The sequence below is a fragment of the Manacus vitellinus genome, unplaced genomic scaffold (genome assembly GCF_001715985.3).
Source record: "Manacus vitellinus isolate BGI_N305 unplaced genomic scaffold, ASM171598v3 scaffold_80_pilon, whole genome shotgun sequence".
NCBI classification, from domain to species: Eukaryota; Metazoa; Chordata; class Aves; order Passeriformes; family Pipridae; genus Manacus; species Manacus vitellinus.
Genome location: NW_021940818.1, coordinates 1,000,863 through 1,028,415, shown reverse-complemented (window position 1 = coordinate 1,028,415; position 27,553 = coordinate 1,000,863). Strand labels below are relative to the sequence as shown.

At 41.4% G+C, this 27,553-nt stretch overlaps 2 protein-coding genes across 3 annotated transcripts in view; both read right to left on the bottom strand.

Moving 5' to 3' along the window:
* Positions 1 to 910, bottom strand: part of FAM13C (family with sequence similarity 13 member C) — a 125,348-nt gene extending 124,438 nt beyond the window's left edge. Inside the window, exon 1 of the mRNA XM_029964840.1 lies at positions 872 to 910. Coding sequence (XP_029820700.1) covers positions 872 to 910 — 39 coding nt within the window. The remainder of the gene's footprint in view (positions 1 to 871) is intronic.
* Positions 911 to 7,339: 6,429 nt separating this feature from the next.
* The window catches only part of SLC16A9 (solute carrier family 16 member 9), a 23,523-nt gene continuing 3,309 nt past the window's right edge, over positions 7,340 to 27,553 (bottom strand). The window contains exons 1-7 of one of the 2 annotated variants that reach the window (XM_018085413.1): positions 27,265 to 27,340; positions 22,879 to 22,937; positions 21,102 to 21,330; positions 12,267 to 12,410; positions 11,257 to 11,352; positions 8,586 to 9,494; positions 7,340 to 8,255 (exon numbers count right to left, since the gene is read on the bottom strand). In XM_018085413.1, coding sequence (XP_017940902.1) covers positions 8,077 to 8,255; positions 8,586 to 9,494; positions 11,257 to 11,352; positions 12,267 to 12,410; positions 21,102 to 21,297 — 1,524 coding nt within the window. In that variant the 5' untranslated portion in view covers positions 21,298 to 21,330; positions 22,879 to 22,937; positions 27,265 to 27,340 and the 3' untranslated portion in view covers positions 7,340 to 8,076. Of the gene's footprint in view, positions 8,256 to 8,585; positions 9,495 to 11,256; positions 11,353 to 12,266; positions 12,411 to 21,101; positions 21,331 to 22,878; positions 22,938 to 27,264; positions 27,341 to 27,553 lie in introns of those variants that run through there. The other variant, XM_018085414.1, reaches the window with a different exon arrangement.

Here is a 27,553-nt window from a genome sequence, read left to right as displayed (position 1 = left end):
TCTGTCTTGACAACCCTTGTGAGCTAAGCCCATAAAAGCACCCCTGAATTACCACAAAAAAACAGTCAGGGCCTGATATACACAGATGAGATTCTGTCAGACAAACCTGTCTTACTGGCTTTCAAAGCAGATTTGCATTTCACAGACAGCATTTGTGTATTTTATTCCAATTCATCATGAGCCACTTTAAACTGAAAATTAGTAAGTTCTGAAAATTTACACAGCTTATAGTATATGGACCTGGTATATAAAGTCTAGAAATTCTCAAACAAAAAGAAAAAAAATGGAAATATGAGTTATAACCAAGATAGAAGTACAGACAGGGAAAAATGCATCTAGTATTAGGCAATCATTGGCATGAAATGAGGCATCTCTATTTTGATTACTACCACATCAATATAAGTTTTCCTACATCTTTGCTGCTAAAAGTCATAATACAGACTTAAAGATTGGTTGCCACATATCCCTCATCACAATAATCTGACTGCCAACTATGTCTACTCACCAAGTTAAATTATCAGGAAGAGTTGCTGTCCTGACAAGAAAGTAGCTCTCCCCTGCTGCTGCTTGCATTGCTTTTCACCGTGCTTATGGAACAAGTACACAGGCCACAACCTCTCCTGCCAGGCAAGCCCTTGCCAGCTGCCAGCAGCGTCTCCTCTGACTTTATTTCTGCTCCCAGCTGATCAGAGGGTCTCCTCGGGATGTGGGAGCCCAGGGCCAAAGATGGGTATGTCTGCACAGCCAGTGCCAGGCAGGCACATGGGAACTGCCCCTTCTCCACCAGCCAGGCACACACTAGCCCAGTGCTGTGCCTGAGCAAACATCTCCTGAGTCATGGCAAGGCTCTTTCTTACTGTAGACACAGCACCTGGCAAGCTTGGTGCTGCTTCTCTCTATCTGGACCCATCTCTGGCAAGGGCTGTGTTGGTGTCCTGAGGTGGCTCAGCAGAGCCTGTTTCCAGGCAGCTGAATTACAGGCATGTGGAGAACTGCCCAGTGAAACAGTGGGAGGCAAATGCTCAGACTGCTTGCTGGCCTTCTTTGTCTTCCCAGCCTATTACACTCTCTAGCATCATTTTCCTTCTAAAGACTTTTTGAAAAGTGTGCAGAAAGCTGCACACTTCCTTGGCAGCTTTGCAGAACTGAAAGTGAGTGGCCAGTGACAGGTCAGTAACTGTCAATACTCTACTCTTGGAGTGAGATGTCATGAAGGTTGTTTTGGAGCCTGCCCCTCTCTGCTTCCTGTTTTGAATTTCATTTTCTTCCTCTAATCTCCATCTGGCACTTAAACCCCTTAATTTTCTTGATGCTGTTCCAGGGAAAACAAGTAAGCATTCAAAATCCAGTATTACTCTATTATCTAAAGGCACTATCTTGCTGTTGCAGCTAAAGAGCAGAACATCAGCAAAAATAACCACAGGCTGAAAACTCTCGTAATGAAGCAAGTAAAGCTTTTTCAGGCCCCACAAATTATTTAAAGTCCATATTTCTACTGTATTTCAGTCTATATCATGAAATTGGCTGATGCCAGGTTTATTTCTCCAAGAAACGGGAAGCTGAAAAGCAAAACACAAAGCAACACAAAACTTCTGTAATCATGGTTTGTTCTCTGCCTGCTCATTATCAAAGGGAATTTGAAATGTCAGAATAGTTTCAGCAAAAGCTGCAAGTACCAGGCCAGTTTCTGCACACTCAATCATCCTCTCAGGAAGACAGGCCTCCCATGAGGCTCCATCCACAAACTGCTCACACCTGGTTTCTTCCACCCCCCCACAGCTGAAGGGAAACAGCTTCCAGCTTCAGCCCCAGACAGCTCATGGTCTATGAATCTCTCGCTGAAGCGACTGTCTCTGGCACCATATGATACCATTTTTCATAAATAATACAGTTTCAACACAATATTGCCTCTCTGAGGAGCTGTAAAGAAATAAGACAGGATTAGTCCTTGCCTCCTCTCTGCCTCTAGCTTGCACAGCATCTGAGATGGGGATAGAAAAAAAAAAGAAAAAGGAGGAATAGAGTAAGTAGAGGCTTCAGCATTCTCTTGCACCATGGACACACGTAACAGCCAGGCAGAGGCAGCTTTTAATCTGTATTTCTCTGATGGCATAAAACCCAGTCCTTAGGGGTTCAACACTGTTTCAAAAGAGTTGCTCCTATTATGCTCAATTATCTCTGCCTCCTGCAGTCTTGTGATACTGCTTCCTGAACGAAATTAGGGAAAACTCAAAAAAGGTGGAAAACCCTCGAACAGGAGATCTTCCTTCCCTCCAGAGGAACCAAGATGGCAGAAGTGTCTCCATCAAGCCTTTTGGTTCCAGGTGAGATGATGAAACCCCAGGTTCAGTAATTCAGTCCGTCATATGTAAATTCAGGTCTCCTGTTTCTAAAGCAACAAGGAAACAGTACTCTCAGCGGGAGTATCTCTCTCTCTCTCCCAGGAATCTTTTTGCTAGACAAAATGGTTACTCACACACCCAGAATAGTGACTACTTAATTGTTACCTATAATGGATACTCCAGGCAGACACCACATTGTCAAGCCTAGTCTCATAAATGTACTTTTTTATTCCTTCACAGCACCTCCACATGACTGTTTAATTTGAAGCAAATATTATTTAATTAAGCATTTTTGTGATACCTTGCATAACCTCATACACAGTATTTATTGTAATTCAAGACATGCCAGATGATTTCAGTTTATCCTGATTTGCAAAGATGGTCCCCTAAGTAATGCAAAGCAGGGAGACAGCCACTCCAACTCAGGGACATTTTAATTAAAAAGCAAAGTACTGTCATTTCGACAGAAGACAGCGTGACCTAATACAACCTGATATGCATGTCATGTATCAAATTTTAAAGTTATAACCACAAAAACCCACACAATTTAGATACGATCTGTAAATACAGAGTTGGTCAGAGCACTGGACATTTACAAAACGGGGTGTGGGTATTCATCTTGTTACTCAGCAGCATCTAGTTATTGCTGTTAATCACTGAAAACATGTTTACTTTTTAACATGAGCTATGACACAGGGAAAGGAGGAAAGAGTTTAGTCAGGTGATTTTTCAGCCTGCAATGAGAGAAATGGTGAGGGGGAAAAACACTAATTTGAGTTAAAAGAAATAGGTTTTTTAAGCTTAACTGACCAAGTAAGACTAAGCTTAGAGCCAAAGGCAGCTGGGAACAGTGTTTGCTGCAGTCTCAACTCACAGGGTCATGACTGCAAAGGCAGCTTACAAAGGGATTGCTCCAAGCTCCTTCCCAGCCAGTGCTGTGGTGCACTAAGGCATGTTGTGCTATCAGTTACAAGAGAGCTCACATCACAAAACCATCAGGCTGATCTCAGTTTAAAAAAAAAAAAAAAAAACAAAACCCACGACAAAATAGAATTTCCAGAGGTTCTGTGAGTGGGTTTTACAACAAAGCACCCACAATGATGCACTGTTGGTTGCCTTAAGCAAACTCAAAACTATGTCCTGGAGGCTCACTGTACCTGATCCCTCTGCAGCAGCACTGGGGCTCGGCAAGGAATGGGTGCAGGGATGCTCCCTTGAAAACTCCTGAGGTCATGTCAAAGAGCTGAGCACTGCATGATATTCCTCATTGCACACTAGTGAGGAGACTGGAGGTACCCATGCATTGAACCTCACGCCCCAGGTGTGTGTTCTCCTCCCTCTCACCTTGTGCCTGCTCACAAAACTGCAGCAGACACAGCACTACAGCTGCACCTGACACAGAGAACAAGGAGAAGAAAGCACAGCAGTGAGACCCCACAGCCCAAGGACCTGCCCTGTCTTCACTTTTCCTTTTCATACGTGCACAAGGCTCCCATTCCTCAGCAAATGAAGCCTTGAGCATCTGCAGGCAGAGAAGTTGAGAAATCTGCACACATATCAGTCATATTTTATTCTCTTTATATAGCTCTGGGCAAGAATTTCAGCAATTGCTCATATCTGATATCTGAGCCTCTAGTTTCTGGCAACATGAAATGATAAAAGGCTAATAAAGTCAATTTGGACTGATGTGATGATTTAATAATAATAATGAGAAAAACCCAACCAAGCAAATACTCCATATATTGAACACAGATAGCTAAAGGTGACCAACAGCATAGCTGTAAAAAACTATGGACACACTAAAGAAAACTAACATAAGATATTGTTGCTGAAAGTGTGAGGACATAACAATGAGGACATAAAAGAAAGGAGTCAAGCTTTCCCCACAGAACCAGGAAAGCAACAACCAACCAGAAACAGAGCAGCTATTTTGAGAAACCTGAAATCACTATGTCATGGCTGAGGTGTTAAACTAGATGACCTTTAAAGGTCTCTTTCAATTCAAATTGTTCTGTGATTTAGATCCTGCAACAAATTCATTACATGATATAGCATGGTTCAAGTTGAGCATGTGTGTATTGCCCATGAGAACTGTTCAGATTGTTTTAAAAGCCATCATTCAAAAGAACAAATATCAAAAAATATCACCCCCCCAAACAAACAAACAACCCCCCTCAAAAAACAAAACAAAGAACCAAAACAAACAAACAAACAAAAACCAAGTAAAAAGCAAAATGGATTTTGGTAATCTGAGAGCATCTGAGACTCTCTAAAGAGTCTCTAAAGACTGTTTCTTGTAAGAAGACTGACAAGTCTTTAACTTGGCTCTTCAGCATAATTGAGTCTATAGCAAAATATCACTGAAAGGAGTCCTTTGAATTTGAGAAATTTCTTTTACATAGGAAAGCAGCTTTTACCACTTCCTTTGACATACCTGTCCAATTTCTGTATAATTCATCATTTTGCCATTTTTAATCTGATTGATATCACGCTCGGCCCGACATATTCACCATATGTATAATATGTGAAAGGCCCTCCTGAAAGGCCTGAAATGAATTATCTTTGCAATAAAAAACATCTCAGTGTCAGTTTAATGCTATGCAAACATCTCAGTCAATTTTTATAGCCCTTACTCAGCACATTGTTCAATGTCAGTGCAGGATGCAGGAATCCACTATCAGCATGATGTAGACAAATTAACAGCCACTGAAGGAATGCAATCCATTTCTGCAGCTAATGATAACACCCATCAATTGAGCAAAGCACAGAATAGCCTTTAAACCTAATAAAACTTAGCAGTTTCATTTGTCTAGTTACCAAAAAAGTAACCACAATAAACTTTCTTCAGATCTGCAAATTAGATGTTAAATGTTCTATTCATGACTAATTTCACAGTAACAAATTCATTTATGCAATAAACAACAACTTTTTCTTCTACAATGAAGAATAATTATTTAAGCATTTCATTCCTTCTGTTCCAGATCTGTTTGTCAGGAACTATAAAACTCAAGAGGATCCAGAATTTAATTCTTCATGCCTACCTCTACTACTTCTGCCACCCTGTCAATGCCAAAGACCTACTTTTTAAGCAAATGAGGTACAAATAATCATCTTGTACCTCACCTTCCAAAAAATATTTGAATCTATAGACTGATTTGAATGAGTCAGGAAGACAGAAGGAGGAAAGGCTCTCAGATAATACACAACTTGCAGCATCTCTGGGAATGTCTTCTTGGAAAGGGACCCTGCAAAACTAGAAAAGTAAAATGCAAAAAACTGAAACATTAAATCTTGGGTACTGTTTATCAATTAAAAACGAGATTAGTACAGTCAAAGTGCTTGACCAACTGGCTGGGGTGAGGAGTCCTAACACAGATTGCCTGCAATGGCAAACCAAATTCTTCAACAGTCAGGGTTCTTCCCTCACTGATGGGTCGGGTTACATCAGGAAACTATTACAGATCACTAGTCATATTTCCAAACATATCAGGCTGCCTAATAATAGACTCCATTTCCATTGCAGAAGTGTGCTACATAGCACCCAATCATTAACATTAATTCCAGCTGAATTTTTTTCAGAGTGACAATTAATTTAACATCAGTTTCATATTTAAAGAACTCAGACTGGATTGTTGGCAGGAAGTGAGACTTTAACAGATTAATCTGAAGGCACACATGCCCTGATTATATCCAGTATATCACTGCAGTTTCTTTAAGATGAGTAAAACACGGTATTACGTTTATATACACGTGGTGAAATCTGACTACAGCTGCCATACAGCACATAAAATGATCCATGTCAGATACCCAGGACTACAATTTGGAATTGGAGTTGTGTGTATGCCTCTACTGAGTACTCAATACTTTTTCCACAATCCAGGAAGAAAACCCACACAGTAGTTACACTCAGCTGACAAATCGATGAAAAAAAAAAACCAGACAAACTAACCGCATCTTTATTTTTATCAAGTTTTAATTCAAACAAACATAAGTGAATCCTAAAAAGTCAGCAAAAACTGTTTGAAGCCAAGCTGGATTTTCCTGCCCTGGACCAGAAGAGAGAACATTACTTGCATTAAGGTCTGCCCAGCTCAGTTGTTGCATCGCTCTTGCTTAATGAGGCGTGCAAACACAGTGACTGTGCACAGCACTTTGACAATAAACTTTGCTCATTACATGCCTGGGTTTTACCTTAAGGATTATTTATGAGCCAGAATCACATTAGAATTTGAAGCCCACAGTACTGCTGAGAACTAGCTGGGCATTTGTAGGCAACCATGCAGGATGTAACTCAGGATTAAGAACTTGTACCTCACCCAAGGCTTGCAACATGCCCCACTAAAACTTTAAATCTACAGCGAGGAGCCAAAGCGCACAGGACGTGCCACCCAAGGAGAGATTTCTGTGACTGCTGCAAGAGCAGCCAGACCCATCCTTGGCATGGGAGCAGCTATGTAAGCAAAAGCTATTGCACAGGGCACACAGGGCAGTGCAGAGCTACCAGAGTCATCCTGGAAAGGCTTCAACATCACAGTGTTCCCCCAGTCACGCCAGCACAAAGCCAGCACACACACAGGGGCAGGCTGCAGCTAGAGAGGGAGTAGGTTTCAGGGGCTCTCTCTTCACTGGCTTGTTTGGTGTTCAAGTGTTGCAACTGTTTCCACATCAGCTTTCCCTGAACCTCTTCTGTTAACCCTCCCCCACGATTTTTCTTGCTCCCTCTTGCCAACTTTTCTCCTTGCTATATCCATTCCAAAAACGACAGCAGAGATGACGTTGCTGTCACATTTTCCCTTTTCTCATCAGGTCTACCTTGTTGCAAGCTCTACTATTTAGCTCTCTGCAGTAGGTTCAACCCACTAAACTGTGGTTGTGCAACAAGAGAGGCCCCCAGCACCTCCATGGGTGACTGACTTAGAAACACTCGCTTGTAGGCTTCTGTGAGCACATCTCCAACTTTGATCTAAAGATTAAGAACTTTCATAACCAAGTCAGCATTTCTTTTCACGGTTTCAACAATCACATTTATTCCTTGGTTTAAAACTTTTTGGTTCAACGGTTTTATAAACAGACTTCACAAAATGTGCAATATTTATAAACACAGTTCTTAGTTGTAGTGGTAGTAAGAATCTTTACTTTCATCATAATGTTCACTTCAGTTATGCAACATAAGGTTGATTTGTTTCCCCTCTTCTCCCTCCTGCAATTGGCACTTCATTGTAAATTGCACAGACTTTAAAAAGACAAAAAGTTAATCTAAGCATGATGTCAAAAGCACCTCGCCACAGTATTACATTCTAATAAGGCAAATTTTTGTTTTGTAAAGCCTGACTGTGCAACTTGGAGACCTAGAAAAGGTGACAGAAATGCCAACCTTCTTCCATAAGGAACAGGCCTTCATTTTTGCTTCAAAGTTTTCACCCCTCCACACCATCCCCCTTAAAAAAAAGTACAGCTGATAATACAGCAGAACATACCCCTTACAGGGTAAAAGGAAATTACAGTAGACAAAGGCTGGAAACACAGTGCACAGTAGACAAAATAAGACTGTTCTTAAAAATAACATTTAAAAAAAAAAGAAATAAAAGAAGAAGAAGGAACTGAATAACAAGAACAAGCAACAATGGAATTTTTATAGTAGAAGAGGATTTGTGGGCTTCATAAATAAGTGGAAAATTACTAAAATACTTTGCTATATAATATAAAAAGGCGCAAAGTGTTTTCCAGTTGTCACCTAAGCGCTAGATGCAACTTTGTAGGAGTAAGTATTTGGAGGCAGCTTTGAGCTCTGGTTGGTGCAGGCATTCCAGCAGGGCAACGCTGCCAACAGTAGGAGAAATCCACCCAGTAAGACACAAAAGCCACTGAAATAGAACGCGGTGTCGTACTCCTGCGTCCAGTCATAAAACCAACCTGGGGGTGAGAATAAGAGAGAAGTGCATCACTGAGGAGTTAAATGTAACACAGCACTGTTAACTTAGAGAAACACCACAGAAAAATAAAATAAGGCAAACCTATAACAGTTGGACCACTTAGACATGAAACGTGCTTTTCATCAAAGCTGAAACAAGCACACAATCAGATGGCCAGCTCAAGCCAAACAGGCTCTAAGTTTTGTTGAAGATTTTGATTTCACCTTTCCATTATTATTATTAGAGCCAACCAGAACTACTCACATGCAAATTAATTCTGTCTGGTCTTGACCAGCTCACGCTCAGTTTATACTGTCTACCTTGACCTTACCTACAATTGGTGGTCCGAGGCTGTTTCCAAGTCCAGCGAAGAACATCAATATCCCATATGCATGAGTCAGCTTCTCAATTCCCACAGTCTTTGTTGTTACATATGGAAAAATTGACCAGTTCCCAGTCAGAAAACCCAAAATCCCAGAAAGCATTGCTAATGTAAGGTAACTTTTGGCAAATGGAATTGCAAACAAGGCCAATCCTGTCATTAATAAGGTTGTTACATACAGATATAAAGTGTTAACCCACTTGAAATCTGCCAGTATTCCTAAAATAAGTTTGCCAACAGTAGTCATAATGCCAATAATGGAAATGAGGGGCATATAATAGTCATCTTCATTAATGTTTGCACTTCTTGCTACATCTTCCATGAGCAGAGAAGGAGGAAATCCACCAATATCAAAGAGCAAGATGGCAACAAAGAGAGCTGAAAATACTTTGTTCTTAAAAAGAACCATGGTTTCCTTCCAGTAGGTCAAATAGAGCTGCCACTTCCTTTTGGCAAGTTGCTTGCAGAAGTTTGTCTGTTCTACAACTTTCTTTTTATAAGTGTCTTTCTCATTTACATTTATTGAGCTCAATACATTCTTATTTAAAACGCTATCCTGTTTGCAGTCAAGCACATTGTTCACACATTTTTCATCAATGTAGCCCTTTTCAAGGATGCTTATATTTTCTTCAACAGTCTTTTCTTTTTCATGGTAAACAAAATATTGATCTGGGACTTTGTCTACACATGGTTTTTCTGGTGGAGAAGAACCTGATGACTCCAATGGTCTCATTAGGCTGCCACATGCTAATATATTTAGAGACAGAGCACCAACTATTAGCAGACAACCATCCAGTCCATATAGCTCAATAAGCTCTCTTTGTAATGCTGCATATATGAAGAGTCCAACACTTGAGCCTATAAGAGGAAAATAAGATCAGTTTTAACTGAAAAACTGAGAACATCCTTCAACACTAACAAACATACAATTTAGCAGCTACGAATACACTGTCACAGGAATGGTAAGTCATCTGTGCTCCTCTCTGCTCCATCCAAAGAACTGGTAAGTCATCATCCCGCTTGAAGTTACAGTTTCTTTGTTGAGTATCCACAAAAATCTGAACAATTTATTGCCATTAGCACCAGCAGGCACTTTAGAAATAAGTAAGATCAAAAACATAAAAGAACTATTAAGCCATCCTTTTGCCATGCACTCACATACATGTGTCCCTTCAGGTACCATTTTGAGTTAACACAGAATTTCACACCTCAACATTTTCCCCTTTCTCCTCCTCACTGCCACCTTTCTCCTCTAAGGCAGGAAGACACCAGGGGTTCACCAAGAGCCCTTTTAGAAAAAGCCCTTGACTGCCTGGTGTTTAAGAAGTGGGGCTCACCCGGTGGGACTTTATTCCAAAGACAGCTCTGAAGCTTTACAGGACTAAACATGCACTTGAGGAATTTGGCAATTCCAAAGGAAACACTGAAGAGTAAGCAATTACTATGAGCACAAGCATTTAAAGCAATCCCACTAATTTAAAGAAAAAGCTTTTTGTTGAAGTGAAGAGAGACCCATTGTAATCAATGGATGTCCTCCCACAAATACAGAGCATTGGTTCTTCAAGTCAATTTAAAGACAAACTTTAAAATGATTTGCTGAAGACTGTATCTAGGTTATAGTAGAGCCATTTATATAGTTTGGCGCTAAACATAGGAAAAAATAATTACAAAATTCATACTTGTTTTGTTTTCCAGGTACTAAAATTAACCAGGGCTCAATAAGATCAGATTTTAAGGCAAACTACCTGGAATCCTAACAAAAGCCCCTGAAAATGATTCCAAGAAACATTTCTGCAGAAGTTCCCTTATATAAATATGGTGTGGGTCTGGTATCAGTATCTCACAACTCTGACTATACTGACCATGCCTCTCCTCACTGACAGCTACAGATCAGAGGGGAGACTCCATACAATCTGGAAAACAAGGCATAGGACAGCAGCTGTCTTTAACAGTTCCTACGTTATTATCCTTCTTTATTATCTATCCTACATTAATTCTTCTTGGTGTACAACATCACACAACCTAAAGGCCCAGAGAGAGGGTAAGAAAGACTGCTCAGTATCCTTAAAAGAATTTTCCTTGTATTATCAGGGGTTCATTTTTCTGGGATCACTTCAACATACATGGATGAAAAAAGCTGGGATAAGCCTTTGGAATACTTCAGAATTTAGTTCCTTTTTGACTGGAAAGGAAAAAAATATTACAAATGTAAGCCCAAATTTCAACTACTCCTTTAAAGGTGCAGCTAATGTGAGGTTATGGTGATCCAGCATTTATATCCTCCAATCTCCTTCTCACCTCTGATCCTGTGTAAGAAGAGTGTTCTGTGGAACACTTCCCCTCTTATTATCCATGGTACACAGCCCAAGGTATGCATGAGTCTGCTTTTATTTGAGTGAATATCCTTTTCTCATCTGTATGGATAACTCATGGCATACACCTGCAAGTGTAGTTACTATTTTATCTGAAGCCTGAATTTATCTCTTCATTACTAATGTTTTGACTCATGAAGTACTTCAGGAAGTAACTGAGAAAAATATAATCCCGTTTTTTATTGCCAGGGTAACAGTAGCTGTATCAGAGTTGAAAAGTTAGAGAGAATGATAATTAAAAGCCATACCTGTTGAAATCAGACCGAGTGCAAGGCCTCTGCGTTTGTCAAAATACTGGCAAGTGATGGTAACTGTTGCAGTGTACAAAAGGCCACATCCAAGACCTTGAGAAAGAGAGTTAGATATAAAGCAAGCTGCATCCTCTGGGAATCAGTGCCCCTCGTTATTCCTCAGGTAACACAGTAGTGTACTCTGGGTGCAGAGGTACCTCTTAACTCTGGCTCAGCACCAGCCACACCAGCCTCACACTGACAGGGTGACTACACTGCTGCACTGCCCCACCTCCCTCCCCCTGAGCATCCCTGGCTGCTGAACCTGTGTGGAGCAGGCTGGGTTTGAGGTTCTGTGCTGTGTGAAGGGTTACAAGGCTTTCAGCCCAGGGGGTGGCCCCAGAACTCAGCAGAGCTGCATCCACGGGCACCGTGCCCGACCAGCACCATGCTGGGTCCCTGCTGACCAGAGAAGTGCCCAAATTCCTGACACAGTTAATTTGATCAGCCACCCACAGCAGCCCTCTGCAGCACACAGGGGCAGGTCACCACTTGCTAGGAGAACAGCACTTTCATGCCTCTAGCACAGCATTTTAGGTTCAATCCAATTATGTGGAGAACAACATTGCTCCCTAATGATCTCTAATTTATCAAATTAGAATGAGAACATGACAGACTGCAGAGGAGATGTTATTCCTTTAAGACTGGCACTTCCTTCATGCCTGCAGAAGACCTGCTTGATTCCAGCCCTTAGGTAAAACCTCAGCTTCTCCATCTCTTACAATTGTGTCAACAGAGGACAAACTGTTTTCAAACCTTGATGAATATGTACAGTGTTTTCATCTTTCACTACACGGTAACAGCCTGCCCGTGCAACATCTCTCCCTGCCCAAAAGTAAAGTACTCCTTGATAAATCGAGTACCAGACTACCACTGCCTCTGTGAATCTGCTTCCCATTTCATATTCATAAACCGAGACTCAAAATAACCAAGACTAAGTCTCAACATGAAGGGAAGGCATTTCTTACCAACAACTATCCCATATGAAACATATAGAAAGTATATGTTAGGTGCAAAACTGCTCATCATGAGGCCCCCGGCCACCATAAAGCCACTGAAGATAGCTACTGGTCTTGCTCCAAAAGATGACACACATATACTGCAGACAGGACCTAGAGGAAAAGCAGGAAAAACATTCCTAGTAAATACCAGCACCAGGAAGAACTTCTAAAATGTCAGTCTGTGGAAATGTTTCTTATGATAATTATTTAAATATAGAATTATATTAAATAACAATTCAGAGTACTAATTTTTACGGGGTTCTTTGAAACAGTTGGTTATAAAAACATTCAAGGTCAGGCTTGTCGGATTTGTGCACAAGGAGAAACTGATATCAAGACCATGAAAGGGTACCAGGGCTGGGAGGGAAAGAGCGAGCAAAACATTCCTTAAACGTGGGATGATGGATACATACTGGACTGTAACACTGCCACTACACATCTAAGGACTTGTACAAAGGCTCTGAAAAGAATCTTCACCCAGGGATACCAAAGAGAGACCATCACCCAGGCTTCAAGAAGCTCTTTTTGACAGAGCCCAAAAACTGTGCTTCAGAAAGGCACTATATACATTCATCCTGATATTACATTTATAAAATTGAAATGGAAAACCAGTAACTTCTGATCATAATCACAGTAAGAATGCCACCTGGTGCTTACACAGAGGAAATATCTGTTGATATATAGATAAACACAAACAGTACTCTTCCCTGATTTTTGAGGAAATTAAATACCTGCTAGTCAGTATTGTACCAAATACAGAAAATAAAAGGCACTTTGAGAACATCCAGGGCAACATTCATGAAATTTGGAAGAGGTTTCTCCCTCTCTTAACTCCCCAATATTTCTTGGTTGTTTAGTTCTTCAAAACAAGAACAAAGTGAGGCAGAATTTGTACCCTGCCTCTACTCAGCCAGTTCCCTCCTCACAGAAATTGTAGAACAAGCACTTATTTTCACTTGTGTGACCTGGAATACACCTTTTAGTCTTAAGTAGCTTGGTGCCCTGCATAAATAAGCAACCAGCAAGGGACTTGGCTTGCAAAAGACAACCTATCTGAAACCCTGCAGTTCTAAGCATTCATACATAAACTTATGCATTAGCCCCATGATCCTAAACTCAGCAGCTCTGAGATTAGCAGTCAGATAAGCAGATGACCGAATTATTTCAAACAAACAAACAAAACCACCTCGCCACCTTTGCATCAAAACACAGACACTCCACGTTGGATACAATCAGCAAAAGCAAAAGCAGAGATTTCGGAGTGTGATTTCGGAGTGTGCCATTTGTTCAGGTCAGAGCTCCCTGACTCACACGTGGCTGACATTCCCAGCTGATGGGAGGCGAGCCCAGAGAGGTGATAGGAGGTAAACACCAGTTGGAGCCAGGGATGGTGCTTGCCTAGGTTTGCAGATGGATCGAGCAGCTGGGAATGCAGGCAAGGTTTTCCTGTGGTTACCAGCCATGGGACAAGCAGTTCTGGCAGGCAGGGGCACAGATTCGTCAGCAGATGAAATGAGCCTCAAAGACAAGGCAGGTCAGAATTCTCGCCCTACATAAGAGCTTCTGCCTCGGGAACGCAAAGGGGAGCGAGTCTGAATTGGGGCTTATCCAGGCAAAGAGTCAGAGTTACAGGGGAATCAAGAAAATGTTCTGGAGAAGGAGGGTTTATTTGGATTTTGGAAACTACGAAAAAGGAAGATGTAAGCACTTGCTGCCACTCAAGAGTCAGCACGCTGTGGGAATGAAAGCTGGCCAGTGTAACTTGGGCAGAGTAACTTGCTGAGAACAAGAGCTGAGAGTGTTTGTTGCTGATTCTTAGAATTAATTGCTAGAACTGGCAAATTAAGGTTGGTATGCTTCCTAAAACCACAGGATTTAAAAATAAACAAAGGATTGACTCCATATTATATAAGAATTTTTCTACAGTAAAAGAACATTAGGTAGTGATAACATAATTCAATTTAGCAGGGGAATTTGCCCTCTTTCTATTCTTTATTTCTGACTCACTACCTTGTTAAAACAAGCAGTATTTCCCTTCCACCTGCTCTCTGTATTTTGACACAGCTACTTTCAGAAGGTCTCTGTCCAGCCTGGGGTGGTGGTACTGGTACACACCTCACTGATCCAAGGTGAAACTGGACCACCTGACACCAAGGCAGAACAAGAGAGACACAGAGCTGAAAAACATGTCTTCATGTCCTGACAAGGACATTCTCCACTGGAACACCATCAAAAGCATCCCTGACAAGGTCCAAGGAGATGGTCTTCCAGCTTCTCCCACTTAAAAAAATTAATCCCAAAGAAGAACAAAAAGTACAAAGAGACCTTTTCGCTCCAATATGGAAAACAACCTGCACAAAACTGAAGAACCTGCTCCAATAAGCTCCGTATTACTCTGCCATCTCACACAGCAAGAGATCTGGCAGCCCAACAATGGCCCTGTTTATAAGAAGGAGCGCCAGTATAAGTATTAAAATAGTTATTATTCTTCTCTGGGTTATACTCTTCACTGGGTTGAGAAGAAAAACAGCTCCATCTTCGCCTTCATGCTGGGCACTACTACAGTCCCCTCATCACACTGCCAGAAAATAAAAGTCACAAAAGAAAACCCCCATGACAGCCAGCATCTTTGTTCTTTACCCTGCTCTTTGCATTCCTTCCCTTTCTCCATTTTCCAAAGAGCTGGCGTTTTTTTTCCACCAGGCACAGTACCTTCATTTATTATCATGGCATTTGCACAGGAGTTCACTGTACACAAACATGTTATTCTTTACAAGTAATTGAAGCACAATGGGTTCAAGGCACTTAATTCCAGTGAAAATCCAACTTTCCCAGAGTGGGACTGAGACTTGCTCTGTGAACTCCTGCCCCATGGATTTTGTTCAAAGTGGATGTTCTGAGGAATACAGGAGTCTATGTACAGACACATAGGAAACAGCTCTTCAGGCAGCATAAGGGTTTTCATTAGCTGACTCTCTTTCAGACACATCCTTTCTCACCGTAATGTGAACACCACAAAAATAAAATCCCAGTGGCAATCCTCAATAGTAAGCATGAAAAACAGCTTTTAAGCCAGCATTTTGTTCTTTTTGCCAACAACTCCAGGGGTTAGCACTAGAATTAGAATAATATTTGAAGACATTGATAAATATTTACCTCTTTTACAAATAAAATCGCTGGGGCTTTTTCCTTTCCAAATGATGCAAACTAGACCAAACTCTATCAAAAAAAGATACCAGCTCAGTTGATAAGAATGATAGCCAACTCTAGGAGGAAAACTCAGCAGCCAGCACTGATCCTCTGACACGACCTGTCACAGCTCAGCAGACAGTGACATAATTATCAGGCTCTGCAGAGGAGCAGTCAAGAAGATCCCTAGGCAAAATGGGAAGCAGCAGCAGAAAGAATATGGGTTTTCACAGTAGATCTTTATGCAGACAGACCAAAGAGGGAGAACACCTAGAAGGATTCATTTGTACATTGATATTTTTATTATTTTGAATAAAAGACTTTACCTTCAGTGAGACCTGGATGTGACAGTGAGTCCTTCCTGAGACATGAAAACAAACCATCAGCTGCTCACAGAGGAACTTTATAACTACCACAATCTGCTGACCTCTTAATAAGTACAAAGTTGTTTCTTTTATGGACATCAAGAACTAGCACTCTCTTCCTCAATATTTTCACATGAAGAGAAAAAAAAAATCTGCAAACCGACAGTCCCATCCTCCACTCGCTCATCTCGAGGGTCCTCCCTCCTTCATCTCATACACACAAAAAACCTTTTGCTAAACAAACAATATTGGACAGCTGAGTTCTTTTTCTTATCACCTCCATTAATCTGACCCACCCTAGTGTTGGTATCTGTCCGAGCCTGTTGGAACCGTAGAGTAGGAGCAACGCTCATGGACTGCACGTAAAATCCACTGGACAGAATGCAGGAATATTTTTGCATATTAAGTTCATTTTTAAAACCTGGTTATAATAAACATAATATTCTCCAAATGTTTGTAGTCTGGATATGAATATAGATGAGAAGAAAAGCTTTTTACACCGGACAGCAACCCACACCCAAGTGATTGGAAAGACTGCTCCTTTCTGGTAAAGTTATTCTATGAACTGGGCTCCTTTGCAGAGGAATCTTTGGGGCGCCCTCTCCCCTCCACAAAAACTATGTACAGCTTCCATACTTTACAATGGGGGCTATGTATGTGTGAGGTTTTGGTCCAAAAATAAGCAGATGCTGCAAAGGCGGTTTTAGAATTGTAAAATTTTTGCTTGAAAACTCAAAATTAGGTTTTTTACCATTTAACACAGAATTCCTCAGATCAGTAGAAACACCCCATCAAATTATCAAGACATGCCTCACAAGAGAGAGTCTTCCCTTTGTTCTTTCTCCATTAATGAAGGGAAGAAGGAATGGGAGACATTGCTGGTGTCTCCTCCTACGCCAAATACTGTGAAGTCAACTCTCAGGATAAACAGCAGTGGTGCCAATTACAGGCGCCAAGGTCTTTGTCTGTTTTACTTCTAACAAGTGTTAACATGGATCAAATTCAATTTCAGGCTCCAAATGGATGTAAAATTAAGAACACTTGGTGCAGAAGAAACACATGATCTTCAAGAAGGTACATAAATATCCTCCTCTAGCCTGTTTTAGTAGGGGAAACATACTAAGCTTTTCCAATTTCTTCATATGCAACAAGCCCTGGAGCCAAGTGCCACATCTACCGTAGCCTGATCAAGGTTATAACACCTCACTTGGTAGAGGAGGTCTCACCTCTGCCCTGTACAATAACACTGATGCTTTTCTTTCACTGTTTTAGGCTCATTTCTTCCAATGCGCTGTCAGGTCGTGTCACAAAAAGTCACAGCCCAAGTCATCCTGCGAGGAACAGGCCAACCAGGTCCCTGTCCCGTTCCCTTTTCCAGCTGACATTGGCCTTAGCAACGCTGCCTGTGCTGTGAGCAAATGGACAGAAATGGAACACCAGGAGGCCAGGAAACTCATCCCAATAAACAAGGTGCTGAACTGGGTTTCTATGTCTCCAGTCTAAGTTTAGCTCTCATGCAAGTCAGAAGTAAACATTTTAGAAAGGATACCAACGCAGTAAACATGAAAGGGCTCGCCAGCACCAGGTGCTTAAAAAAAAGTTTAAGACTACATGTACAGAGGGAAGGGGGGAGACAAACAGAACCTTTTTCTATGCCAGATGCCACCCGTATCATCCTCTTTTTGGTGAAATTACAGTAATAACACAGCAGAGTCACTGGACCTACCTTTGTTACAGAAGCCAACTAATGAATGTGATTGCTGGTGCTATCAATGACAAAAGTCTTCCTAAGAAAATGGACACTCACTTATTTCCTGCCTGCAGCTGCAAATCCACCATAACTGCCATTCTTACTCCAGTCTGGCACGCACAGCTTCAGAAAGGTGATGTTAAGTTGAAGAGAGCTCACAGAGGAGTCAATGGCTCTCCAGAAAAGCCTTAACTAAAAGTGTTGGAGTCTTTTGTGTCAATGGCAAAAAGACTGAATCAAGGTACAGGCTTTAAAGAAAATTTAGAAGTAATTTGATTGTATTTTGTAGACGTCCATCACACTAATCCAGGGGTACTTCAAAATATAGCACTTGAAAATAACATTATTCATCAGATGAAAAGTAAAACTAAGCAACTCCTATCGTAAGTTTGTAGATACTTTCAAGAAGGAAATTGATTACTGAGGAAAAGTTTTGCAATGGAGAATGCACTAAGCAAACAAACATGTTCTTAATCACATGAGCATTACAGTATTTTCTGTATGCAACATGAATCGCTTTAATAGTATCGATACTTAAAAATGTCTTTGGATAACTACATCAGAGACTGGACACCAACATAAAGGTGGAGAAAGGAACAAACAACAAATACTAGAAGAGAATGTTGCCCAGAGAAGCTGTGGCTGCTCCATCCCTGAAGTGTCCAAGGCCAGGCTGGATGGGGCTTTGACCAACCTGGGATAGTGGAAGGTGTCCCTGCCCATGGCAGGGGGTGGAACGAAATAACCTTTAAGGTCCCTTCCAACCCAAACCATTCTATGATTCTATGATTCTATGATTAAACTTAGGAACAGTAAAAGGCAAGAAGACTTCTGATAGGAAGGAGGACTTTGGAATAAAGCAGTCCTGTTACATGCAATATTGCTGCTGAAATCAGCTTGTTCAGCAAGATTGTTAAGTTACAGATAATACCCTTTCACATACATGAAAATATGTTAATTTAGAAAAATTCAGTTAGCCTGATCATCTACTTAACACAGGCTACAACACACAATGGCCCCACCTGGCCTATAATACTGGAACCTGCAATAGCAGAAATAAGAACAGAAGCAAGCTCTCTTTTCCTATATTTATATGGTTTTGCTCTGAAAACACATATGATATTCACCCTAGTGACTAGATCTGAAAAAGGCCTGCTATGAAACCTACATGAAAAACTGTAGCTTGTCAAAAGCATTCTAGTTTTAGGTAGCGGTTACAACACTTACATTGTCCCTTCAACAAGTTTACTTAAAGTAGATTTGTCATTAAGGTCATATCCCAGCTTGATAAGACAGAGGGATCTTCAATTTCAGGTAAAGCTCAGAACATATATTTTGTTTTCAGCCAACTGTGATAACATCAATGCAATTAAAAGGCCCTCGCTGTACTTTTTTTTGAAGGCATTAGAAGTAGGAATGATTATTAAGCTTCCAAATGCCAAAGTGGAAGAATAAAAGCATATAGACAGACACCACTCCTCCTAACTTGCCAAAATTTCATTCAATCATTCCATACCAAAATCAGCTACAACAGCACCTTTGATTTGTATTATTCAGTCACAGAAGTTTATATTTGCTGCTGTCGTGGTTTAACCCCAGCCAGCAGCCAAGACCACGCAGCTGCTCACTCTCACCAGCAGGATTGGGGAGAGAATTGGCAGGGTAAAAGCTGCAAAACTAGTGGGTTGAAATACAGCAAAAGCCACACACAGAGGCAAAGCAAAACAAGGAATTAATTCCCTGCTTCCCATGGGCAGCAGGTGTTCAGCCATGCCCAGGAGCACAGGGCCCCATCACACATAATGGTTACTTGGGAAGGCAAACACCATCACTCCAAACATCCCCCATTCTTCACCCCACTTAATACACTGAGCTTGATGTCATATGGCCTGGAACATCCCTTTGGTCAGTTGGGGTCACCTTTCCTGGCTATGTCTCCTCCCAGCTTCCCATGCACCACTGGCATGGCAGCATGAGCAGCAGAAAAGGCCTTGGCTCTGGGTAAGCCCTGCTCAGCAATAACAAAAACATCTCTACATTATCAACCCTGTGTTCAGCACAAATCCAAAACACAGCCCCATACTAGCCACTAAAGAATATTAAACTCTTACCCCAGCCCAAACCAGCACAGCTACAAAGCACACCACTGACAGATGCTCACAGTAGCAAGACAGAGGGCACCAAGAAATCTGGAAACATGATGCTGACATACAGGAAAGGGGGCTGAGGCTCTTATCGGAGCCACAGATTTCTGGTCTCCAGGGAGAGGGTTTTTCTTCACACCTTCTCTTGCAATTCCTTCCTGTCTAGTTTTTTCTTCAGTAATTACCTTGTTTATCTTTATTTTCCTCCCACTTTACTCTCACTCAAGTTTATTTAGATCTTGATGCACTAATAACGGGAGTTAATGCCCTTAATACAGAAAAATAAAAAAGCATGATGGAAGAGCAGTCTACAGTGCTTTACCCATCTACACCCTGAGACTGAATATAGTCTTCTTGTGGTTAATGATCCACCTGCCTTTGCCCATTCCTGTTCTGCCTAATGATATAAACCCTAACAGATGTGACACCAATATCTGGCCAGTTACAGTGTCATATAAAGCAGTGGTCTTCATTCAGGTCCTTATCCGAACATCAACTTTCTTTTAAGGAGATAGTCCTCGGAATCCTGAGCTGCATTTTGTCCACTGAGCTACCTAATTGCTTTTGCCCATAGCAGTTGCTCTGCTGACAGGCAATTTTTTCCAGATTCAGCAAAAAGATAATAGTTCCCATGGTGAATCTCTGAAAAACAGAAGTTAGTGATTTGACCCAGTAAAACATCTGTGCTCAATATTAAAGCAACAAACTGGACCTACAGAATTTCAAGGTGGTGTTTTATTTCCCTAAAACCTTGCTGTTGTTCCTCAACTGACAATGTCTTATTAAAGAAAATCTTCCAGTAAAGTTTTTTTTTTAATGCTACTGCTACCTATAACTTTCCAGGCTTCAAAGGGAGTTTTTTTCTCAAAGACACAGTGGAAAGGAGCCCTCACCCACCCTAAATGGCGGGTTTACCCCTAGAGCTGAAAAATTAGTAACTGATTTATTAATTGACTGTTTTTCATAAAGCACCTGAACCATTTCAGACTAACAGTTTGTTCTGATTTTAAAGTACTAATGCTAATGTTAGTATTAAAGCCTCATCAAAAAAAAAAGAAATCCCATCCACAAAATTTTCATTCCCAGAGTTTGGTTCTTCTAGTTTATCCAAATACAAAATTTTTTAATTTTTTAAGGGGAATATTTCTACTGCTCTTTTAACATTATGTTGCTTTGGTTTATGCATAGCAGAACTGTAAATGTAATTTTCTTACCTATCTTAACCCAAAACAAAAATGCAGCATCCTCATTCTATCAAGTGCAGCTGCCTTTGATACAATTCCAAAAGCACACACAGACAAAAGCATCTATTGGAAGGGTTCCAATTTAACATAGATACTGTTTCTACACTTACTGGCAAGCAATCCGATTCCATTGGCTAGGGATCCAACCCAAGCAGTCTTGCCTTTCCCTTCTCCGAAGGCATCCAGCCATTCTAAATACAAGACTCCCACCGCCAGCGGTGATCCATAGCACAGGAACTGGGTGAAGAAGGAAACGAGAACAATCACCCAGCCCCAGCCACCATCGGGAGGCTTCTGAAATACCATCCTGGCAGAGGAGCGCAGAGGGACGGGCAGAACCTGTGCAAACAAAACCCAGGCAGAGGATCAGAAACGTGACTGAGCGAGGTGTGCTGACACAGGTGAGCGGGGCAGAGAAGCACACATTCCAACAGAGGGTTATTTCAACCATCCTCCAAGAAACAGAAGCAACACAGCAATGGAAATTACAGTACCATTTGGTACTTCTACCCCTTCTGCATAATAGAGACAGTACACAAAGCATAACAAGTCGTACACGCATCAGTACTGTATTACAGAGAAGGGAACATTTCATTTACTGAATGTTAAATAGGCTTTGTGAGGACTTCAGGCATTAATATCTGCCACAGTTCAACAAGAGAACCACATGGTCCCCAGCTGTCAATACCATGGATATCCTCAGTGAAGCACATAGGCTTAAAAGATAAAAAAACCTACAGGTATAAAACAATCCCAATTAAACAACTTAAGATTAAAAAAAAAAGTCAAGTATAAAAATATCAATTAAAGATCAAAAAAAAGAAGAAGAAAAAAAAAGTAAAAAATTTCTACTTAGTTGTCATCTCAGCATAGGGCCTTGAAATTTAGCAGGGTGTTTGCCACCAGATAGTGTACTCTGGGAGGGACAGGCCAAGAGGAAGACTAGGAACAGTTTAGTACTCTGCTCTGTCAACAAAGTGAAAGTTGCATCCAAAAATCACTTTGTATATATTAGTGAAGTGTGTTCTAAACTGTGTACAGGTGTGGCTTATATGCCAAGACATGACAGCACTAAACATGCACACAAAAATCTGCTATAACCTGTTACAGTGTCTGCCCTCTGTGCAGCTGGCACACAGCACCCTTCCCCAAACTGGCAATCACTTCCTGGACTCCATAAATACCACCTTGTTCCTGTGCATTTATGGCTTTAAGTAACCCACCATCCTCACACCTTCTCAAGGCTCATTTGTGGATACTTCTAAAACCAAATAATTTAAAAGGTTTTCCTAGCTGCACTGCTTTAGAGTTTGGATGACTCCAGTGATACGGTGAGTTCCCCTGTGCACACAACTAACCTGCCCTCCCCTCTCTACAGCGAGAAGTGAAGATCACAAAACCTGTACCCTGTTCCTGGCTCTGTCACTAACCAGACGTATGAATCTCAAACAATTTTATTTCCTTTACCCTGAAAGATAGAAACAGATAAGATCTTACCCTGTTTTCTTCATGAGATATTCTCAAGGACCATCTTCACGCTGCAGCTTACGCACTAAGACTGCTGCAGTAACAGCTCTGCTCAGGGAGACTCCCAAGAGGCAAAGTAGAAAAATAAATGTATTGCACTGCCTTTTTGACTTACAACCCAAAGGAAGTGAAAAAAAAATTGCTGCTGTATGAAAGCAATGGTGTAAACAAGTAGGCAATAAGAGAATTTCCATTCAAGCTCCTCACACTCTATCCTTGGGCAGTTTTTTAGAATTTGCATGGAAAACTTACAAAAAACCTACAGTATAAAATTTTGAGGAATGATTGTGTAGAGACGTGAAAAAGACAAGTTCTAGTTTACAGATGCACTTAAGTGTTACTTTGAAGATAGGCACTTACAGATGATGACAAAAGAAGTCCTTCAGCTTCCTACAAATGTAATTTCACGTGGCAACTACCTGCAGAAAAAGAAAAACAAAGCACGTTTTCAGCCAAAGTATCACTGGAACAGTGAACACAACTCAGAAAAAATGGCAGCCTCACATTAGATTTCCTCTTTTTAATATCTTTTCAGAGGAACTTCAGAGGCAATCAAGTTATTTCAGTGGACAAGTACTGATCCCCTGACATTAATTAACAGCTGACAGCAGCCTTGAGCCTCAAAGTAACAAAAACATTATCTACTAATGTGAAATAAATTTTGACATTCTAGGGCCTTTGGGAATGATTTACAGTTTTAACACACTGACTGTCCTTCAAGAGACAGTATTCCCAGTTATAAACATTACAAAGTTATTTGCTTCAGTTTGAAATGTAAGCCCTGACTTACTCCAATATCTGGTGTCTCTTATCCCAGGAGATGCAAGGGTGACAGCTGGGATAGACAGAAGTTATACCATACCATAAGGTATCGAAGTATTAAAAAGCTGCTTATAGGTACTTTCTTATAACACTAACCTTTGTACAAAAGGGGATGCCCATATTTCTACACAAAATATTTGAGCTATTTGAACGCAGTCACCAAGAGCTGACCTATGCATCTTTCCACGCACTTCCCCAGGATGTGTGGAATATAATTACTCCCTGTCTTTGAGAAGAATCAGAGTAAGTTAATTCCAAGCTCTGGGAAAAGGAGCTATGCTTACTGGGCATTCTAGTGTCTCAGAAGTTCATGGAGAGCTTGTGGAAGTCCTTCAATTTATTGCCTAGTGGTGTCTGAGCAAGAGAAAGTCCCAGGTTCTGCTCCCTACTCTCTGGGCAGTTCCATGTGTTTTGGATACACATAATCGCGAGATAAAATACATAAATAAACATCCCAGGTCATAGGAACCCATTTAGGGAGCTTCCAAATCTCTAATCTTCAGCTACCCTTTGGTAAGATCACGTGTTTTATTTAGGATATAGATACTGGTCTTTTAGAAGACAAATAAGTTTTGACTTTCTTGTTGCTGTTTAATTTGTCCTTTAGCCAACATGTTGAGGAGGTATGTACTGCTAATGAAACATTTATATGGAACTATCTTTACAAAACCAGCTCCCTCAACATCTTTGAGCTGTAGACTGAGTAGCAGTCTGGTATGACAGCAATAAATTTGTACTGTACTGCTTCACTGATCTACCCTTTGTAGAACACTTCTCTAGGGCTCTCTTAAAAGCCATCACACCTGTTTCTGCATCCCCGTTACATTCTGAAACTCATACAGTAACGTGGCTGCTTCACACCAGTGTGAGATGGACACCAGTGCCTGATGCACGCTGCTGTACTGCATTTACTCCTTGCTTGCTTGTGTAGTTACAAGGGTTAGGGCTGATTTTCTGGAAGTAATTCACTGCATCGTGATCCTCCGTGTTTGTTACAATAAATCAAACACTGTTCTGGTGTCACCTGGGGGGTTCACACCTTGGTGCCTCTGTCCGGGCATCCCGGGGCCGCTTGGGGGGGGGGAAAAACCCGGGGTGGGTTTTGTCTGGAGTACGGAATGGGGGAAAACCTGGACTGGATTTAGGGGTGGGGGGAAAGAAGGGTTGGACTTGATGATCTCAGAAGTCCTTTCCAACCCGGCTAATTCTATGATTCTATCATTCACCTTGTTTTGTCCTTGCCTAAGAGTAAAAAAATAGTGGAAATAAGTAACTGCTTAAACAACAGATGCTCAGACAAAGCAAGGAAGTTTTCAGGTAAATAATGGAGGTAGACAGTAAATAACTTCAACTCATTTGTTTAAAAAGTAACTTTCAGGAAAAAAACACTGTTATATTGATTTCCACTATATCAATGCCCTAAAATTTGGCACAAAGACAACTTTTGAGTTCAGTTCTGCTATTCTAAACAGTTGATGGAGAGGAAGCAAGGACAGGGCAGGAGAGGAAAAAAGTTCTTGTAGACTTAGGTCACATAGTCTTTTCTAATAGAAAGACTGAAAAACCTCTGGATTCGTTCCTCATCTGCTGCAACACTGCACAGCATTATTGACTTCAACCAACTGCTCCCAATTTATGGCAGCAAAAGAGCTGACCCTCTACATCCTGACATCTGTTTTGCACCACAGATCTCTTTTGCATCTTCTAGCTAAGTAAGAAAATTTTAGGTATCAAAATCATCCCTATTTTTTAAATGCTTCAAGCCATTTACCATCTGCAATTGTCAAGCAAAAAGTAAAAACCACCATCATTTCCTCCCCCAGAAATGATCCTCAAAGGCATAACAGACCTATAAATTCCCAGAATCTGTTTTTAAGGACTGATGTGACCTGGCTTTCCCTTCCCTTTCTTGCAGGTTGCTCCTCACACTGCTGTGTGCCTATTAACTAAACTGAGATGTATTTTCTAACTTCCCTGAAGGCACAAAGCCCCTCCTGCAGAGAGCCCAGAGGTGCCAGACCTGTGTGAGGAGCCTGTTCCCCAGAGCCCTCTGCTACAATACATAGTTAAAGATGTCCCAGTCGACCAAGCTGCTGCTGGGACTGTGAATATCAATCCACTTTCTACTGGTACAGTGTTTAATGCTTCCCTGAAAATGACAAGTTATACTATAATAGCTTAGTAGCAGGGACAAGAACTGACAGAGGAAATTAAATCCTTGCTACTCCCAACACCACTTGCATAGGCACTGAATCTGTGCATCAACTTGAGAGGGATCCAAAGAGCCTCTTACTATTTTCTGTCTGTGTGGAAGAAGGACACAGACTGCACAGATAAATGTGGCCACCAAAAATAAAGAAGCAGAAGCCCACACAGAAGAGAGAACTCAATAGTTTTATCTCAGAGCCAACTAGGAAGACTTGTGTGATCCTGGAAACAGACAAACAACCATGGGTTTAAGATTCAGGTGGGAACGATTTCACAAACCTTCCCTTTCACAAAACCTAGGGATATTGTTTCAGACTCCAGGAAACCTCATTACATTAAAAATACTGAACTCTAGACATGAAGCATAAAGAATTAAACAGCAATTTGAAGTTTGGTCAGAAAAAGCTTTTCAGTGAGTTGTACTCACTGCGAATAAGAATCAGAGGAAGAGAGTTGCTTGGTGAAAGCCTTTACCAACCACAACAAAAAGAAACCCTAGAGAACAAACTGAACAACAATTTTAATGTGAAAAGAGAGAGGTGTCTGGCTGCAACTGTTTGCTTTTCTCTGAGCAGCATTATCACAATAATGAGTTCTCTTTCTATAAATCTTAAAATTTGGCTGAAAGATGACAGATGAGCAACAAAAAAAGAACACGAGTACAACTGAAACATTAGCCCTCAGCACAGAAACTTGTATTAATCTGTGGCAAAGGGAATCTTGAGAAAGACAGTAGCAATATGATTGTTTCCAGTTTGCTATTTGTGCAACCAGAGCCTGGGTAAGTGTGCTGCTTTCTGTGAGCAGCACATGGCTGCAAAGAAAGCCAATGTCAGCAGAAACACTGCATGATTAACACTTAGCTAGTCCAGTTTTGCAAGGCACTGGTACAAATGAAGACGGTACCAGCCAAAAAGATTCCCTCTTTTTGAGCTGAATCAGATTTCTTGTAAATTTCTATTTATTTTTCAGGGAAGTTCTTGCCATTATTATCTGAAGTTTCTGCTACCCTTAGCTGGCAAGTAACACCTAAAGCATGAGAGTGGCCATGATGCACTATGGTTGTTTTTAACACAGTCATCATATCCAAACACCTGCACATATACTGATGTGACAGCAGGAGTATTGTATTAAATTCACTGAAAAAGATGCATCTGTACTTGGATGGCATCAGACTTTGATGTCTAACTACAGTAGCTTCCCATGTTCAAGTATTTAAGTTCTTTCACACTGAGTATATATATATTTCCCTTCAAGTTCTCAGCATTCAAGTCTACCTACTTCTCATGCTTCTCTAATTGCACTTTTTAAGTTAAGCAAGAGGACCATCAACATTTCCTTCCACTGCTGCCTGATGAGGGAAGAAGCGTGAAGTTTAAAATAAAACAAAATACCAGAACAAAACTTACCAACGACGTAATAATGTTTCTCTATTGTGCAAAATCAGTTCACATAAAGAAGCATCTATGGGGCAGCGCATAAACCAGCCAACTTTGTACATATCTGTCAGCTCATCAGAACCAGTCCTACCTGTTTCCAGAGCCTCACTGCCCCAGAGGGGATGGAAAACCCCCCCGCAAGTATACCTGCCTGTCGGACACTAGCGCGCATCCATGCAGACAGACGAGAGCCGGCGCTGCTATAAACCACCAGCCACCACGATTTACTAGAGGAGAAGTCCTTTGCAGGACGAGAGTGCGGTGTGCATCGCCTTACCCATCACAACCTGCGAGGGCTCCCGTCGGCATCCGCTCCCTCAACCGGTCCGTGCTCCTTGGCCAAGTCCTCCGTGGGGATGGATGGCCTCTTATAGACCCCGGCTCGCCTCGCCTCGCCTCTCCCCACGCCCTCCGGGGCCAGCCCACAGCCCTGCTCCGGAGCACTGCGTTACACATTGACGCCTTCTACCTCCAGACCAGTTTCGACGGCAATCGCTCATCCGCCCAGTGACGCGCACCATGAGGTGACCGAAGGTGGCCCTCGCCGCCCCGATGCCACACACAGG